Genomic DNA, 17,539 nt, shown 5'->3' on the forward strand with positions numbered 1-17,539 from the left:
AGAAATGTAATAACTCCAACTCCAACTTCAAAATAAAAAAACTTATTATAACAATACAGTATATGGTAACAATAAGTGTCAGTATGGTGTAGTGATTTGAGTGTCAGACAATGAGTCTGGAGACTGGGATTCAAATCCCTGCTTGGCCATGGAAACCCACTCTGTGACCTTGGGCAAGTCACACTTTCTTAGCCTCAGAGGAAGGCAAAAGCAAACCCCCACTGAACAAAGCCTGCCAAGAAAGCCCTGTGATATGTTTGCCTTAGGATCACAGGAAATGACTTGAAGGTACACAACAATAATATATGGTATATACCATTTTATACATATATTTTATATTCAAATATATTTTATGTTCTATCAACTTAAGCAACCTGATGATTCATGTGGTGGTGATGAAATGCCTTGTGCTACTTTTTTACAACAGTAAATTTGTCATTACTAATTATTATACATTTACCATTTATGAAGAAGTTTGGAGTCAAAGTTGGACAATATTAAAATAGGGGAGTCAAAGTTGAAGGTTTGGCATACTGACTCTACAGCCTGACCACTACTACTGTTCTTCAATCTAAGCAGAGTCTCCCTTCAATGAAAGATGCAGCTAGTATGCAGGGACGTAGCCAGGAGTTTAGGAAGGGGGGGGGGGTCCAGACTAAGTGCCACCATTATAATGGGGCTTGGGTGCGGCAGCGCAGCAGCACGCACCATTCATTTTTCTAATGGAAGGGGGGGTCCAGACCCCAAGGACCCCCCCCCCCTTGGCTATGTCCCTGTTGTATGCATGCAGTGCCAGCTGCAGCAGGATAAAATTAGTAAGTGCAAACATACTTGGGCACTGGAAAAAGCCATCACTTCTGTAATTTTTTACCAACATGGGTCACAATTATATACTGTACCACAGAAGTCAAAGAAAACCTAGTGGCACAAAAAACATGGAACCTGTTCAGAAAAGGTTAACCCAAGATTATTTTTAAAGATACTTTACAGAACATACTGGTTGCTATGGGGAAAATCAAGGAGGTGCTTCATGGTAACAAAGGGATGGTTCAGTGTGTCAACCGGATTGATTCTTAAGTCAGCATCAATCAACAGCATTTTCTTCAACAGGCTGACAAACTCTCTTCTGTCTGCTTTCTCTGCCAACAGGTCACTTCCTTCCAAATCCATCACCATGTTCACCTGGTGTTAAATAATTACATGTGTGAAAACAATATGGCATCTTTCACGCATTCCTACAATGATTTTCATTGTTATTTAGACATTTATGACCCACTACTCTATGATAAATCATATTCAAAGTAACATTTGATAAAAATATATATTGTAAATATATATATATATATATATATATATATATATATATATATAACAAACTACTAAGTAAAATAACAATAAAACATCCCCAAATCCAAGGACTAGAACAAAACATATTAAAAGTAACAGACAGTGGAATCTGAAACAACATTCCTATCAAAAGCACCTTCTAAGTACTTCTCAACATCTACAAGATAGCAGATAATAGAAATGGTCAGGAAGACCAGGGGCTGAAATGACAGGTTGCTTACCTATGACTGTAGTTCTCTGAATGGTCATCTAAGGGTTATCTGCAACTGAGCAATGCTTCATTTGGAACCTTCTAGAGCTATAAATAGAGAACTTTGGCAGTCGCAGCAACCATGAAACCAAAGACAGACAGGACATGACAAGGGGAAGACAGGTGGGATTGTGTGAGTTCATAGATGACCACTCCAAGAACTATGCTTACAGGTAAGCAACCTGCCCTTCTTCACCATGGTCTCTGTGACTCACACAAGTAGGAAACTAGCAAGCTACTCACCAGAGGTGGGGAGGAGTTTCATGTTATAGGCAGCTGAAGAGGTGAGACTGAGGATCACACCAAAGAGGAAAGCAAGAGAGCCTTCGCTAAGATGGCATCAGCCCTGGATTGTGCATCATTCCTATGGTGGGAAATGAAAATCAAGAGCTGTGACCAGGTACCTGCTCTGCAAATGTTCTCCAGTGGAATGCCTCTCAGGAAGCTCTGGAGGAATGGCTGTAGATTTGAGCTGGGCGGGGTCCTTCCTCACCAGTTCATAGGAGAAGAAAATTATGAAGGACACTCGTTTTGAAAAGCGCTGTGTCAAAACTGGGAGTCCTTTACTATGGTAAGAATAACAGACATAGAGGTAGAAGCTGAATGGAGCTGTCCTGTCAACATAGACTGTCAGAGCACACTTGACATCAAGAAACTGTAGAATCTTTTCAAAGAATGGAGGGATTTTGCATCAAGGCTGGGAGTTTGCATCAGACGGAAGACTGAAATCACCTTTGGTAAAAAGGAAATGTCAGGGTGGAGTGGAACTGTAACTATGAAGGGTTCATCCTGAAGGCACAGAGTTTACCCACCTGCTGCACTGATATTGTGGCCAGAAGGAAGACAGTCTTCCACATGAGGAGGTGCTGGTCACACATCACAAGAGGCTCAAAGGATTTCCCTGCAAGTTGGGAAACTTCCAAGAGACTGAGAGTGAGGAGAGAAGGGTGTTTTACCTCATCCCGCCTTGCTTATTTAGGTAGTACATGACAGTTGTGCTGTGTGTTACTACCTAAACTACTGGAGTCTGAAGGCCTTGAACATTTTTTTGACTGCAAGCATTTCAAGGGCATTGATGTGAAGGGGTCTCTTTGTAGGGATCCAGTGGCCCTGAACAAAGAAGCCCAACATGTGTGTTCCCATTCTCTTGAGAGAAGAATCTGTTGTGATGATGGCCTGCATGATTTTGAGTTTGAGCCACTAGGCTAGCAATGAATGAACAGACCTCAGTACTATGAGGCAGTGATGGGAAGAATCCATGTGAGGTTCAAATTGAGATAGGAACCACACCAGCAACAGGCATATGCGAAGGCAGGCTACTGCAGTGACAGCAGTGGTGGAGGCCATTAATCCCAGGAGAATCTGTATTTCCCTTACTAGAACCTGCCATGTACAGTGGAGGTATTGAAGGACACCAAGAAGAAATTGGTACTGATTGTCAGCAAAGTAGGCCAAGATGATTTGAGAGTCAAGCACGACACCAATTAAACATATGGACAAGGATAGGCAGAGCTGGAATTTTTCATGGTTGATGATAAATCCAAGTGTGTGGAGGAGATGAAGGGTAAGATCCATTTGTCCAATAGGTTGGTCCTGGATCCAGCTACCAGGAGCCAGTTGCTGTAGACAATGACCCCTTGTTGCCTCAAGTATACAGTCACAACCACCATGTTTTTGGTAAACACATCGGGGGCGACAGAAAATCCAGACAGAAAGACCCTGAATCAGTTAGCCCTTGAGGTGTAAGTGAGTGAGGTGTAAGATTCCCATGGAGGGATAGTTTTCAAATTCGATGGCATATCCTCATTAAATTATATCAAAGACACAAGTATCCGGTGTTATGGACGACCACACCTGGTGGTAAGTGGAGAATCTCTGCCAAAGAATGGAGACAGGGTAAGAAGAGGGACCAATGTGGAGTCAAAGGCACAATTTGCCCTGATCTTATTTTGCTGGAAGCAAGGTTTGTCCACAGGAGCAAGGTTTACAGGAGGGAACAGATGTTGGTTGATACCTGGATTGATGAGGCTGAAGACTAGTACAGGTGGAATCAGCCGTAATAATGCTGAAAAAACTGTTGGCCCTGAGAGGGAACTCTCAATTTGCTGGTTGTATTGTATACGTTTTCAGTGTGCTCTAAGAAGTCATTGGTCTCACCATAGAAGAGATCCTCTTGTTGCCTGTCAGGTCTTCAGTGGTCAAACATGCCTGGTGGAAAATGTTCAAAGATACAGTGGGACCTTGATATCCACAGGAGATTCATTCCAGACCACCTTGCTGGTGAATACCAAAATTGGCGGGACCTCAAGTCCCATTATCTCCAATGGTGGCAAGTGCACATGGCCGCAACACCATTAACGACAACAGAACTTCAGATCATATGCACGTGCCACCATTGGGGGGAAACAGGGGCTATCTCTAATGGCAGCACAGCCACGTGCATGCACTGCCACTGCCATTGTAGACAATGGGGGCTTGCCATCCACGGATGTTTAAATCCACAGATGGCAAGTCTGTGGATAACGAGGACCCACTGTAGTAACCAAATATGTCTGTGTAGGGCAATGGAGCCAGCTAGGCGAGCAAGGCCTGTTCACAGAGGGAAACCTTAAGTTGGGAAGAGTATTTTTGTGGGCCTATGGAATAAAGACCTTGCTGTCACGGCCAGCCAAGAACAGGAATCGGAGGATGAGGAAGAGGATGCAGCTCCTCTAGTGCAAGGGGAAATGGAGGCTGCACCAGGTGCTAATCCTGCTTTGCCAGGTCCCAGCTGCGATCTCCCAGCCCCAGAGGAGGAGGCTCAGCCAGGTCCTAGTGCTGGTGGGATTCCTCCTGTGGTGCAACAGCCTAGTGGTGACTCTGGGGAGGAATCATGCCTGGACATGCCTTCCTTTAAGCAAAGAAGGGCTGAGAGTGCTTGCAGGCGTAGATCCAGGAGGATTGCAATGAGGCAATTAGCAAACCAGCCTCAGGTGGCATGGGGGAGAGTTTCCCTTACTTAATGAGCAGAGAGACACCAAGTGCCAGATTTTATTGCATGATCCTTTGGTGTGACTTCTGCCTGCACTGGCTCCCTGTATCTTGACTCCTTGTTGCCTTGACTTTGGAACGGACTGGACTATTGCTACTTTCTGGATAACCTGACCCTGGACTGTGACCTCTGTTATCTTGACTTTGGCTTGGCTTTCGGTTTGCTTTCTCTCTCTCTCTCTCTCTCTCCCTGCAAGGTTTGTGGACTACTTCCAGCTCCATAGTAATTGCCTTCCTTATCGGCATGTGTCTGTGTGTGCTGGCCGCAGTCCAGGATACTTGCAATGTACACAAAAGGTGATACTGTGAGACTCTTCCAAGCAAAAAAGTCGACAACAGTACCTGTTGTCATCCAGGATTTTGGCACCATATGTGGAATATTTAAAAAAAAATAGCAAAGGGCATGGCTGTTTGTAAGAGAAGCCCATCAGAAGATGAAGCTTACTGCTGTAGGTGAAGAAAAGTCAGAAAGCTAGAGTCAAAAGCTGTAATAGGAGTCCAAAGTCACAGAATGGCCAAAAAGAGTCCAAGAAAAAATGAGAAAAGGAAAATGAAAGCTCAGATGTGTTCCTTTGGAGCTGCTGCAGAGGTAGACAAATAAGAACTGAAAGTTTCAGGCAGGAACCAAGGAATAGGTGGGCAGAAGTTGCCTAGAGGTGGGCAGGGGTACAGCCAAAGTTCTCTATCTATAGTTCTAGAATATTCTGAATGAAGCACTGCACAGATGCAAGATAACCCCCATTTGTGTAAATCACAGTGACCATGAAGAAGAACATTACTTACCCATTTCAAACATAACTATTATAGAGGTAAACATTTTTAAAAATTGTGCCACAGATGTTAGGCAAAAAATTAATGTACAATTAATGTACAATTTTTAGAATATTAGAACAGTCACAATGATGGACACTGTCAAATGTCAAGTGTCCCTCTCCCAACAGATAAAATGTTACAGTGGCATTAAGCCGCTTCATAACAACTGTAGTCCCTGAACTGAGGAGAAAATCTTCTCTATCTACAGATAAAATGAGACTGAAGTGTAATCATAAAATAATAAATAAATACGTTTGTATCAAATATATATGTATATACTCACATGCACTATTTCATCCAAACTATTGAAAATGTACTTTCGGGCCTCTTTAGATTTCATTCCTGTTTCTCCTTCATGTTCTTCCAAAGTCTTCAGGAATTTAATTGGAGGAAAACATTTATACATTATTGTGAGCTACTGAAAAATTAATCCTGTTAACAAAACTAATGGGAACATACAGTAGGCACTACTATGTTTTCTCTTTGCTGTTGTAGATGTACAGCAGCCTTTTCCAAATATGATAGTACATTTCAAAAGATATGTACTTTAATTTTGTTCTAGATAAGAAAATAAATTGTTCCACTACTGTGAATTAACAAGTCAGTTGCCATAAAATTCTAACACAGGGCTGAAACAGATGGCCCAGTAAAGCTGGCTTCTAGCCGGCTTGGGGGCATGGTGTTTAGACACGCCATACCCCTGAGTCACCTGGAAGCCGTGCCAGTGATTACATGCCCCCACATGGTGTTCAGACGCTACTCTCCCCAGAGCCAGCGAAAAGCCAGCTCTAGAAGCGAAGGGGTGGCTTTTTTGTGCCCCAAATAGGAGCCGATTCTTTCCAGTCCTATTTGGGGTGGAAACTGGCCAGATTGGCACTCCAGCATGTGGTTGCCGTGGCCCCAATTCAGCAATCCTACAGGGCCTTCTGTTTTGCCCCACAGTCGAGCTAACAATGAGGAATTTCAAATCCTACAACAATTGAGAACTAATATGGTTTTGGTGCATTTCAGAGAAGTCAAATTCATTTTATATTTGTCGTTTATTTACATGAATAACAAAATTCTCAGTTTCAGCTCTATTCAGAACAAATGGGAATAAAAGTAACCTTGCAAGATTTTTGAGAAGATTGACTAAAAATGAATACTAGATACACCAAAAAGAGTATTATTAGTGTTGTTTTATCATCAGTGTTATTTCCCATCATTAGAAGACTTCCAGCAGGTAGTCCATTAGTAATGTATTGATGCCAATGACCATGTTATTTTAGACTTGTTGCACTTAGGATACTTGTAATTCCATAATAACATCAGGAAACAGGGCATCATTTCTGAATTTTGCTTTCTTCCTGTGACACAACTCAGCTCTGACTGACCACAGAAGAGCTCTGTGTGCTCTACCTCCACAGTGTCCTCTATTCTCATTCTTGCACATTAAAGACAGCATAGAGAGATCTTTATCTCTCTAAGAGTTAATAGCAGGTAAAGTATCAGTTCAGGGAAAGTGTACACAGAAACTAGTCAGAGCAAACAAGTCAGGTTTTCTTACACCAGCCATCAAACAAATTGCAGTCTAGTGTTAGAGTCATCTGAATCTTTCATAGCTGCCCAAGGAACAGTCAGGAAAATGAAGTGTAAGAAAATTCTTGAAAGTGAAATGACACTACTCAAGGCACCAATACAGTGCTCCCTTCCCTTACGCGGGAGATCCCTTCTGGATCCCCCCCATGCGTAAGGGGAAAATCACATATGCTCACGCCCCATTGAAAATAATGGGATGTGTGCATGCAGCGCTGTGCAGTGTGCACACCATTCATTACATCCTCCCACGGCTTCAGCGTATGCATTATTACAGTGTACATTATTACAGTGCATACAATGGATGCCTGAATTTGTTGTGTGCCTTCACAAGCTGTTGCTGAGTTATGTTGACTCCAAGGCAAACCTATCATGAGATTTCTTGGCAAAATTTGTTTTGGGAGGTGGGATCACCAAATGGATTTCCATGGCCAAGTGAGTATTTGAACCCTGGTCTCCAGAGTCGTAGTCCAATTTCTGTCCATATATATGAATACTGAAGTCCAAATATCTACATTAAAAATATATTAATACCATACTATTTGCCTTGGAAAGTGAGCATTCATGAGTTATCCCTTCCCATTCAATCTGATGGTTCTTCTTACCTTTAATCTCCAACTAGAATATGGTGCCTCTGTTTCTTTACAGAAAAATCGTGTGGTCTTTGTTCCAATGTTCAACAACTGCTCTGCAGGCAAGCCTTGCGTTTGTGAAATATAACGAATCTGCAAAAAAAATTAAAAAAAAAAAATTAAAATATAACTGACTTTTTGATTATACAGTAGGCCCTTAGTAGTTGCTAGGGTGTGGTTCTAGGTTCTAGGACTCCCCATGGATACCAAAATCCATGGCAGCTCAAGTCCCATTATATACAGTCATATAGTAAAATGGTGTCCTTTGTATACAAAGGCAAAAAATCAAGGTTTGCTTTTTGAAAATTTGTAAAAATATTTTCAAGCCATGGATGTCGGAATTCATGGATGCAGAGGGCCAACTATAAATTTACTGTATATACTCATGTATAATTCTAGAAATTTTAGTCAAAAAATTGACCCAAAAAAAACCAACCTTGGGTCAATGTAATACTGTACCTTCACTCATATATATAAAAAAGCATCCATTCCCTTCTCTGAGTCGAGCGGCAAAAGGTGAGAGTTTATGTCTGTCCTAGGAGAACCTAAAAGAAGCACCAACCCCCTGTACTCTCTCCACTGTGCCAGCACTTCTGGCATCTTTGAAAGCCTAGGTAAGAAAATGGTGGTGGTGGCACAAAGCAGCACAGAGAGTAGAAGGAGGTGGTATTTCTTTTAGGTTTTCCCAGGATGGACTAAACTCTCGTCTACTCAGAGAAGGGGACGGTTCCTTTTTGATACTACTGTACCTTAACTCTTCCTTTATATCCTTTTTGCCATGCACACGCTTTCTTAGCCCCACCCATGCCTGGTCGTCTCCACCACACATCATACAGTCACTATTTACCAAAGTTCTCTTCTCATCCAGAAAACCTTTAGGGCGTACATCAACAGTTATGCTTGCTAGAATGTTTAAAGTTCTTTGGCATCATTTTCCTTTTCTTTGGGTGGAACAAAAAGGCACAAAAGAGCAGCCTGCATGGAAGTACGTTGGAACCCAACTGTCTGCATGGTCTGCTCTGAAGGTGGGCCATGGACACAGGGACCCACCGGTGCTGCCAGGAGTTTGACTATCCTAGCTCCTTTTTGCTGTGGTCATAAGGGCCACAGTGCGGCTTTGGTGCAGCTTCCAGCCACTTTGGAGGCATACGTCGTTTGATCAGCACACCTCCAAAGTGGTAGGAAGCTGCTTCATTTGATCCATCTGTCCAGGCCCTTTATCTTTTGCATTGTTTATTACATGCTCCAAGTTTTACCCTTGATGTATCCATAGGTCACATCAAAATCCTTAATTTTGGCCCCAAAACCTGTCCTCAACTTAAACATAAGTATATATGGTACACATTTAGCATTTATCACTCTATTGTGTTTAACATGATTTGTTCAATATTACAACAGCTGGACTGTTGTTTTAGATCAGGGGTAGGCAACCTGTGGCCCGCGGGCCGGATGCAGCCTGGCAAGGCCTTGGGACCGGCCCCTGCCCGGTCCTGCCGCCGGGGCCTTTGGGGGGCAATTGTCTATAGAAGCCTCAGAAACATGCATTTATATTAACATTTTTTTAAAAATCAGCAAATTTTTTTGCGTGTCCTCCATTTTTTTAAAAAAAGTGTCTTCCATTTGAAAATTTTGTCCTACATTTGTCCTGGTTTATTTATATATTTAATTTTTTTTAAATTATTTAATTATTTATTTTTTGGCTTCGGCCCCCCAGTTGTCTGAGGGACAGCAACCCGGCCCCTGGCTCAAAAAGGTTGCCTACCCCTGTTTTAGATCATGAACAAAAGTGTTCTGTGTACAACAAACAAACATTCACATCCGTATAGTTTGAAGTGTGTGCTAAACTATAACTGGTAAAAAAACTAATTCAGAAAGTCATAGTCTATAATTTGCCTAATACTTTAAAAATCTAAATCACAGCTATATAAATTCTTTACATATGGCCAACTGGAGCTCGTTGCTGTTAACCAACCACTTACCTATTACTCGACCATAGTGAAATATTCTATTAAATCAAGTATGCCTTTGTGTGAATGGCAATCTACCTTTGAAATTTCATTATGTTATCTTTCTTATGAAATGCAGAAGCAATGCCTATTAACACTTGTAGCAGCCAAGGTGAACCTAACAATGGATGCAAGCTACAGGAAAAGAGATTCCAACTAAACATTAGGAGGAACTTCCTGACAGTAAAAGCTGTTCGACAGTGGAATACACTTCCTCGGAGAGTGGTGGCATCTCCTTCTTTGGAAATTTTTTAAACAGAGGCTGGATGGTCATCTGCTGGGGTGTTTTGATTGTAAATTCCTGCATGACAGCAGGAGGGACTGGACATCCCTTGTGGTTGCTTCCAACTCTATGATTCTGTGAACAGTTAACTCACAGCCTGCTATTCTGCACTGTAAATTTCCTGGGGACTGGATTCTAGAAAAACAACCACCACTGATCAAACAAAAGGCTGAAGTAAAAAATATTAAATATTGCTATGTGTATCATACTGAATTACAGAAAGTTGGGGGAAGTCAAATCTTTTTTATCATGATTCTAAGACAACAAAACAAAAGATCTACAAAAAGATTAATGCTGCAAGTTCTTGCTATTAACTTACCTTTAAACCCAAGGCACACAGCAGTACTAACTTTGATGGCAATGTTTAAATCATTTACACAGCACCTTTAACTGATGGTATATATACTGATCTTAGATTAAAAACCATATGGTAATGAAGAAATGTAAGACTCCAGCTAATCAGGCAAATTAAAGAATTTCAAATCACAATTATACTTTCTACTACCTGGTCATATTCGAGGGCTCCTGGATACAGTGGCCATCCAAGGAACAGTTCAGCAATCACACAGCCCAGTGACCACATGTCTATGGCTTCACAAAATGGCAAACCCAGTATGATTTCTGGTGCTCTGGAATAGAAGAGGTATGGTTATAACATAATCAGATTAAAAACTGAGATTATATAAATGCTATATGAATTGTTTTTAAAAGTCCAGCCACTTTTGTCCTCTTCTCTAAGAACAATCCCTGCCTTTTTCATTAAAGCCCAACTCTTTCCTAAATAGGCAAGGCACAGTGGTCTACATCCAACACCACAAGAGTAGATACCTGCTAATAAAACAAAAATGTTATTCCTTTCCCGAACTAACACTTTTATGTTGCCCAGAATACCAGCTCTGGGTTGTTCCCCAACTCTCCAAGACTGTTTAAGGAAATGGCCATGGGGCTGGAGGAACAGGGGATGACTCCCTTTCTATTTATACTAATAGAAACCATTCAATCAGCAGAGCCATCCCACTGGATCCTGGCCTAGGTTTAACTCATGAACCCACAAAGGGTCTGCACTTACTCCAAGAGCAAGCACACTACAAGAATCTACCAGCTGACTTCTGGGTCCTCTGGAGCTTAGGAGGACTGCAGCTGCCTCACCACAGCTAGGAACATTTTGGGCCATGGGAAGTTGGGGGGGATCTTGCTATTTCAGGGTGCATTATGCTTATTGACTTGACACAAAACATCATTAACAGACAGAGGAAGTTGAAGTTAACTAAGCAGAAAACATACACTGCAAAAATAAAATGTTAAGGAAACACAAGATCCCAATTAATCATGGGAACAACAAGGCTAGGACATATAAAGACATAGATATTTATTTTGATTAACAGGCTGCCCTGACATGAGGGAATGGAATTCTGTGCCCTGAAACACCACCACACTGTCAGACTCCTTCTCATCTGACACACATGTCAAGTTTCTCCATGAAGAGAGAGAAAATGGCTCTCCATGCCCATGTGACTAAGAGGACATAACTGGTACTCGTAGGAACTCTTTCAAGTGCTGTTTGCTTCCTGCCATGAGCCATTCCAGTGGGCCAGTGCTCAAGGACAGGAATCTTCCTGTTAGTTCCTATCACTAATCCATATGCTGCTTATCCTTCCCAACTGGGAAGCTATGTTGAGGAATTGCATCATTCCAGGAGACTGGCTTCTGTTAGACACTCCTCATCCCTGGGGTTATTCTAGGCCATGAGGCTGTATGCCCCCAAGTCGTTTCCATTTTATGGCAATCCTAAACCAAACCTATCACAGGGTTTTCCTGACAATATTTGTTCTAAGGTGTTTTTGCCTTAGTTTTCATCTAAGGCTGAGAGAATGTGGCTTGTCAAAGGTCATCCAGTGGGTTTCCATGGCCGAGAGATCCTCAAAACCATAGTCCAGTGCTTAACCACTATACCACACTGGCTATACCAATACTTTAACAAGATATAAATTGATCTGGCTGGCATTTGGAAAAATAAAAAAATTCTTCAAGTTAGAAAGAATATCAAAGCCAACATTACTTCAGATAGCCTCAGATTTGCATGCCTTCTAGAAATACATAATACATATAGAGTCTTTCAGTTCTATATATCTATCTCCTAAAATGGCATGACTATCATACTGGAGAAGATTCCCATGAAATCCAAAAATGGTAGTAGCAAAATCTCTTTATTGTGGTATTTTGACATGTTGAATTTAGATAACTTAAATATTTCTGAAATGATGAAAATACTATTTTTAGCATACACTTCACTAAGGCACCATTCTGGGAAAGTAGGAAAAGAAAAAGCAATGATTTTTTTTTTCAGTTCTAAGGGCCACAGTAGGAATATCTCACTTCACTATTCCAAATCCTGGTTCAAACCCCAAGACTCTTAAGATCAAGTAAGTAAACTCAACATATTTCACATTGACAGCAAACTCTGGATAGCTGCCACCTAATCCCATTGTTTTACAGAACCAAGAATAGCAGATACCACACTAAGTTGCAAGACAGATACCAATCCTTTCAAGGCAATAAAAAAGCTACCATTACTGGTGAGCTTGTGGAATGTATCAGGTTTGCTTTATAGTTCCCATAACGTCATCATAAATGTTAGACCAGGGCTGAGGAAATCTTGAGAGCCAGGTCAATAGTGAAAAGTGATAGGGGAGTGACTAGAGCATGTGTACATGCACACATATATTCACAAACCTGATGGATAATAAAAATACCTAACAGAATAATCTATTTTCCAAAATTACTCTACTGGTCCCTACAAACAGAAGGCTCACTGAAATTGGGAAGCAGGCCTCCAGAAGGACAAAATGTCTGCCCTTGCTACAGGGATTTCTGTGCTGTGTGGGAAAAGGCACTTTGCCTTGACCTGATCAGCTCAGAAAACAAGTGTGGGCAGAGGAATGGAGTGTTTCATCTCTCTTCAGGAAACCCACATGGACGCACCAAAGGTGAAGCTACCTCTTACAACTCCAATAAAGAAGCGGCAAATAAAAGGGCTGCAGGCAGAGGTAAGGAAAGCTTCTTTTCTCCACCATTAATTACCCTCTTCAGTTTCTACACTGGATACAAAAGAGGAAAAGCCAAGCAAACTCTATCCTTAAAATGTTTCATTTGCTTTTTACTTTTTTATATTCAAGAGGCTGGTGGAGGCTGGACAAAACACTCAAGCCATTCCTTTTCCAGCTCCAGATCCACCAACCCCTCTTGTAAGAAAAAGCAGGCAAATAAAAAATAAAAATAAAAATGGCAGGCTAGTAGCTATCAGGAGCCGATTTGCATGGTTGCAATAAACTAAAATGGTCAGTGTGTTCAATTTTTTATATTCTTCAATTGATTAGACTAGTCTTTCTCAACCTATTTATTCTGAAGGAATCCTTGAAATAATTTTCAGGGCTCAGGGAACCATGCATAAAAATTATTTTATCTACAGCTTAAAAAAAAAAAGATTTCCCCCCATCACAATCTCTTGCAGAACTCCTAGTGACCTCCTGCTGAAACCTAGGTTTCCAGGAACCCTGCTTGAGAAACCCTGCATCCGATTACATTAGGCAATAAATACAGTCATCCCTCTTTATCCACGGATTTATCCACGGATTCAAGCATCCATGGCTTGAAAATATTCAGAAAAAGCATACATTCCAAATAGCAAACCTTGATTTTCCATTTCATATAAGAAGCACCATTTTGTTATGCTACTGAATTGAATGGGACTTGAACATCCATGGATTTTGTTATCCACAGGGAGTCCTGGAACCAAACCCCAGCAGATAACAAAGGCCCACAATACCTAAATTGTGTGCATAAAGGAAGAAGTAGGGAAACCTGGCTGGTAGACAAAAAACTGACTAAAGAACATTGCCTATCATTTCAGCTAAGATCTGATGACATTAGAGGGTATACCTATGCTGTGGTGGCCACAGTCTCTGCCAAAGCCTGCCTCCATGTAGAGCTTTAATGTGGGTCTACTTTCCCCGCTCCTCTCATATATAACTGGAGCTGAAGAAGTGCCCTGATGGTTCTGCTCCTCTTTGGAAATGTTCAAGAGAGCTTCTGAAGTATAATACAATTGGAACGATGACCCTTCCACTGACACATACACTCATTTCCTTCCCCCTAAGCTAAAGTGGAGACTTCTTATGTTTCCTTTCTAAGCAGTACTTAGAACAGCTCAGAAGCTCATCCTTAACTGCAGATATGATAGCCTGTTCCCTCCGGCCATGAGCTTCAACCCCAAAGTACCAGAAACTTGCTGGAAATGCAGTAAAACTGCAAAAATTATTTGCACACCATCTCCTAAACACAGAAGAGTGCCAGAACTCTTCTGAGGCTCTGGCAAACTCTTAAACTACATTGCACCTATGGGTATAAACCCTCGCCACTGCAGTTACTAGGTCCAAATTAGGAAAGAGGTCTGTGGCTCTTTTTGTGTAGTATTGTACTTTGAGGTCCTGTGATCAGCCACCATCTTGAAGGGAGAGAGAGGGGCAGGCGAGGTCCAACTGCCTTGCCTGGAAGAAGACAAGCCCTCCCTTCAGCCACCATCTTGAAGGGAGAGAGAGGGGCAGGCGAGGTCCAACTGCCTTGCCCCTTGCCTGGAAGAAGACAAGCCCTCCCTTCAGCCACCATCTTGAAGGGGAGAGAGGCAGGCTAGCTCCACCAGGCCTGCCTGGAAGAAGCAGAGCCCTCCCTCTGGTCCATCTGCCTTGGTCCAGGCCTCAGAGGGAGAGAAGAATGCTGGACCTGACCCCCCCCCCCTTCACCATTCCCTTCTCCTTTTGTGTCGTGTCCTTTAGATTGTAAGCCTGCGGGCAGGGAACTGTCTGGTTAAAAAATAATAATAACTGTAAGCCGCCCTGAGAGCCAATAGGGCTGAAGGGCGGGATATAAATACCTAAATAAAAATAAAAAAATGTCTGCTTGAACTTGAAAGATCTGAAGAAAAGTCAGTTGTCCCTGACTTTGCATTGTGCTTCAAACATAAGCTGTGCCCCAGCACAGTATGAGTGCCGGCATAAGATGCTAGACCTCGGGTAGGACTGGGACTTGGAAATCACAAATACTGATTTTCTACTAAAGCTAGCCAAAACAGTGGAAAACCCTACTGCATCTAATGCCAGTAAGCAAGTCATACCCTTTGCACTTTCCTGGCAAACTAATAATTAATTTTCAATGAAGATCCAGATCAAATCCAGAATTCAATGCCTCCTGCTAGTTTGTACTACATATTCATACAATTTACACAATGAGATGAGATCTTTAAAGGAAACAATGTCCTAAAGCATGATAATTTGTTAATCATAATGTAAATCAACACACATCTCTCACTTCAGCCATTTGTCATGTTTTGCTCACAGGTGTCACCAATTAGCAGCTGTGAAAATTGAACTGAAAGCTTTAAAAGGTGGATGGGCAAGTGAATTGACATGTCCAACACCTCTTCTTCCCCAGCTGCTACTTAGATTATCTATCCCACTTCCAAAAATTAATGGGAATCTATGGTGAACTGCAGCTAATAGAAGAGACTTGTCAATTGTGATTAACATGTCAGGATAATCTTATGTTCATGAGTCAGCCAATGAGATTCCTACTGGAGCCTACAGGGATTCCTTGTCAGAGTTGCACGTCCAAAGCACCATGAGTGTGTTGCAACTAAAGTTAATTGCTCCTGCTAGGTCAGACCATTCTTCTTTATACCTACCTTAGCACCTTTCTTGATATGCAAGCATCTAGCACTCCAAAAGATCCACCCAATTAAGAATAGGTGCCATACCCAGAAACATGCCAATCAATTCAGGTAACAAATCAGTATAACTTCTTTGAATTATTGTTATTAATGGGGGAAATGGTATATAAACAACTAATAATACTTAATTGTTATTGTTATTAATTATTAATATCATTATTTATTAATATCATTATTTATTGTTTTATTTGTTTTGATAACCTCGTTTGCTGCCTTGTTCACACACAGAAGGGTAGAAATATACATTTTTATAAGTACTTGTGGGCCCTAAAAGCGATTCAAGAGGAGAAACAGCGGGAGATTTTTTTCTGAGTTGCTCTTCTTCCTGAGTCCAGTCCTGTGCATGTTCTTAATCGTCATTTTTGCTGAAGTACCCTCATGAACAGCATGGGAAGTAAGGGGACAAATCAGACAGGAGCTTCTTGGGAGAGCTGAGTGCCATTCATATAAGATACCTCATGCCCTGGTGGTGCCTGAAGGTAGGAAGGTAAGGGAAAATAGCCTTCCCACAAGTAGTTTCCTGTTCTAGGCCATAGTAAATAAATCATGTGAACTGACTATCTGCCAGACGCTAACTAGAGATAACACTCACTATAACTTAGGGAACAGCAAGAATTTCTTGAAAAAGAAATCATTTATTTATATGCCACCTTTTCCTTGGCCCTGGGACTCAGAAAAGTTTACAAAAGATAAAAATGATAGCGTTACAAGTAAAAACAAACAAACCATAAAACCATAAATACAATTAAACTATCTGTAGAATTAAAAGCTAGCAATGCTTTTAAAAAAGAAAAACAACAAATATACACAATACAGCACATTATTAAATGAATGATATTCAGGAAAAATTAATCTTAGAAAAAGAATAAATAAATATGTTTCTAATTGTATTTAGTAATCAAAATAGTAATTACATTTGTCGATCTGAAGAGAAACCAGAGTACATGCCTGAAGGAAAACAACTTTTTTACTACCTACATTTATTGATCTCAGAGCAGCATTCAACACAATCAATAGAGATATTATTTGGCCCAAATTGGCAGAAATGAACATAAAGCCAAAACTCCTTTTTCTGCTTAAAGCTCTCCATTCAGATACCTGTTTAAGAGTGCGTACTAGTCCCAGCGGTGCTTTGTCCAAAAAAGTTAACATGTACAAAGGAGAAAGACAGGAATGTATCCTGGCAACTACTCTATTTAATTTATATGTTAATGACATTCCCGGTTTTCTTTCTTCTACATCAGCTCATACTCCCAAGATAGGTAATATGTATCTTAATGTTCTGCTTTATACCGATGATATGGTTCTAATCACTTGTACAGAAGTGGGTTTAAGATGGCTATTACAGAACCTAGCCACTTATTGTTCTCTTAATTCTTTAGTTATTAATAAAGATAAGTCTAAGGTGATGGTATTTGGGGGAAAGTGCAAAAAATACAACGGGTTCCTGGAAGGCAAACAGATTGAACAAGTCAATTCATACCTGTACCTAGGGCTACTTTTCTCAAATACAGGAAAATGGACAAACCAATTTAGAAGAAATATAAACAGAGAGCTATTGCAATTACAATCATCCTTCTAGTGTATCACCTATCCTAAAAGTTTATAAAGCCAAAATCTTGCCCATTTTATCTTACAGTGCACAAGTATGGGGCCACTTGAAAGGTACCCCTTTAGAGCAGGCACAGAGTTGCTTTTTAAGAAGGATCCTTGGAACTGACAAGAACACTCCAGCCCAAGCAATGAGAGCAGAACTTGGGATCTATTCAATACAAGGCCAGGTTTGGATAAAAGCACTTAACTACTGGCTAAAGATCTCCA

At 41.1% G+C, this 17,539-nt stretch overlaps 1 protein-coding gene across 3 annotated transcripts in view; it reads right to left on the bottom strand.

The window, feature by feature from the left end:
* Positions 1–17,539, bottom strand: part of HIPK3 (homeodomain interacting protein kinase 3) — an 87,872-nt gene that overhangs the window by 17,654 nt on the left and 52,679 nt on the right. For all 3 annotated transcript variants that reach the window (XM_089521253.1, XM_089521251.1, XM_089521252.1), the window contains exons 3-6: positions 10,442–10,565; positions 7,621–7,740; positions 5,724–5,810; positions 998–1,182 (exon numbers count right to left, since the gene is read on the bottom strand). In XM_089521253.1, coding sequence (XP_089377379.1) covers positions 998–1,182; positions 5,724–5,810; positions 7,621–7,740; positions 10,442–10,565 — 516 coding nt within the window. The remainder of the gene's footprint in view (positions 1–997; positions 1,183–5,723; positions 5,811–7,620; positions 7,741–10,441; positions 10,566–17,539) is intronic.

The sequence above is a fragment of the Sceloporus occidentalis genome, unplaced genomic scaffold, assembly GCF_023333645.1.
Source record: "Sceloporus occidentalis isolate IW3139 unplaced genomic scaffold, rSceOcc1.0.p SCAF_4, whole genome shotgun sequence".
Lineage (NCBI taxonomy): Eukaryota > Metazoa > Chordata > Lepidosauria > Squamata > Phrynosomatidae > Sceloporus > Sceloporus occidentalis.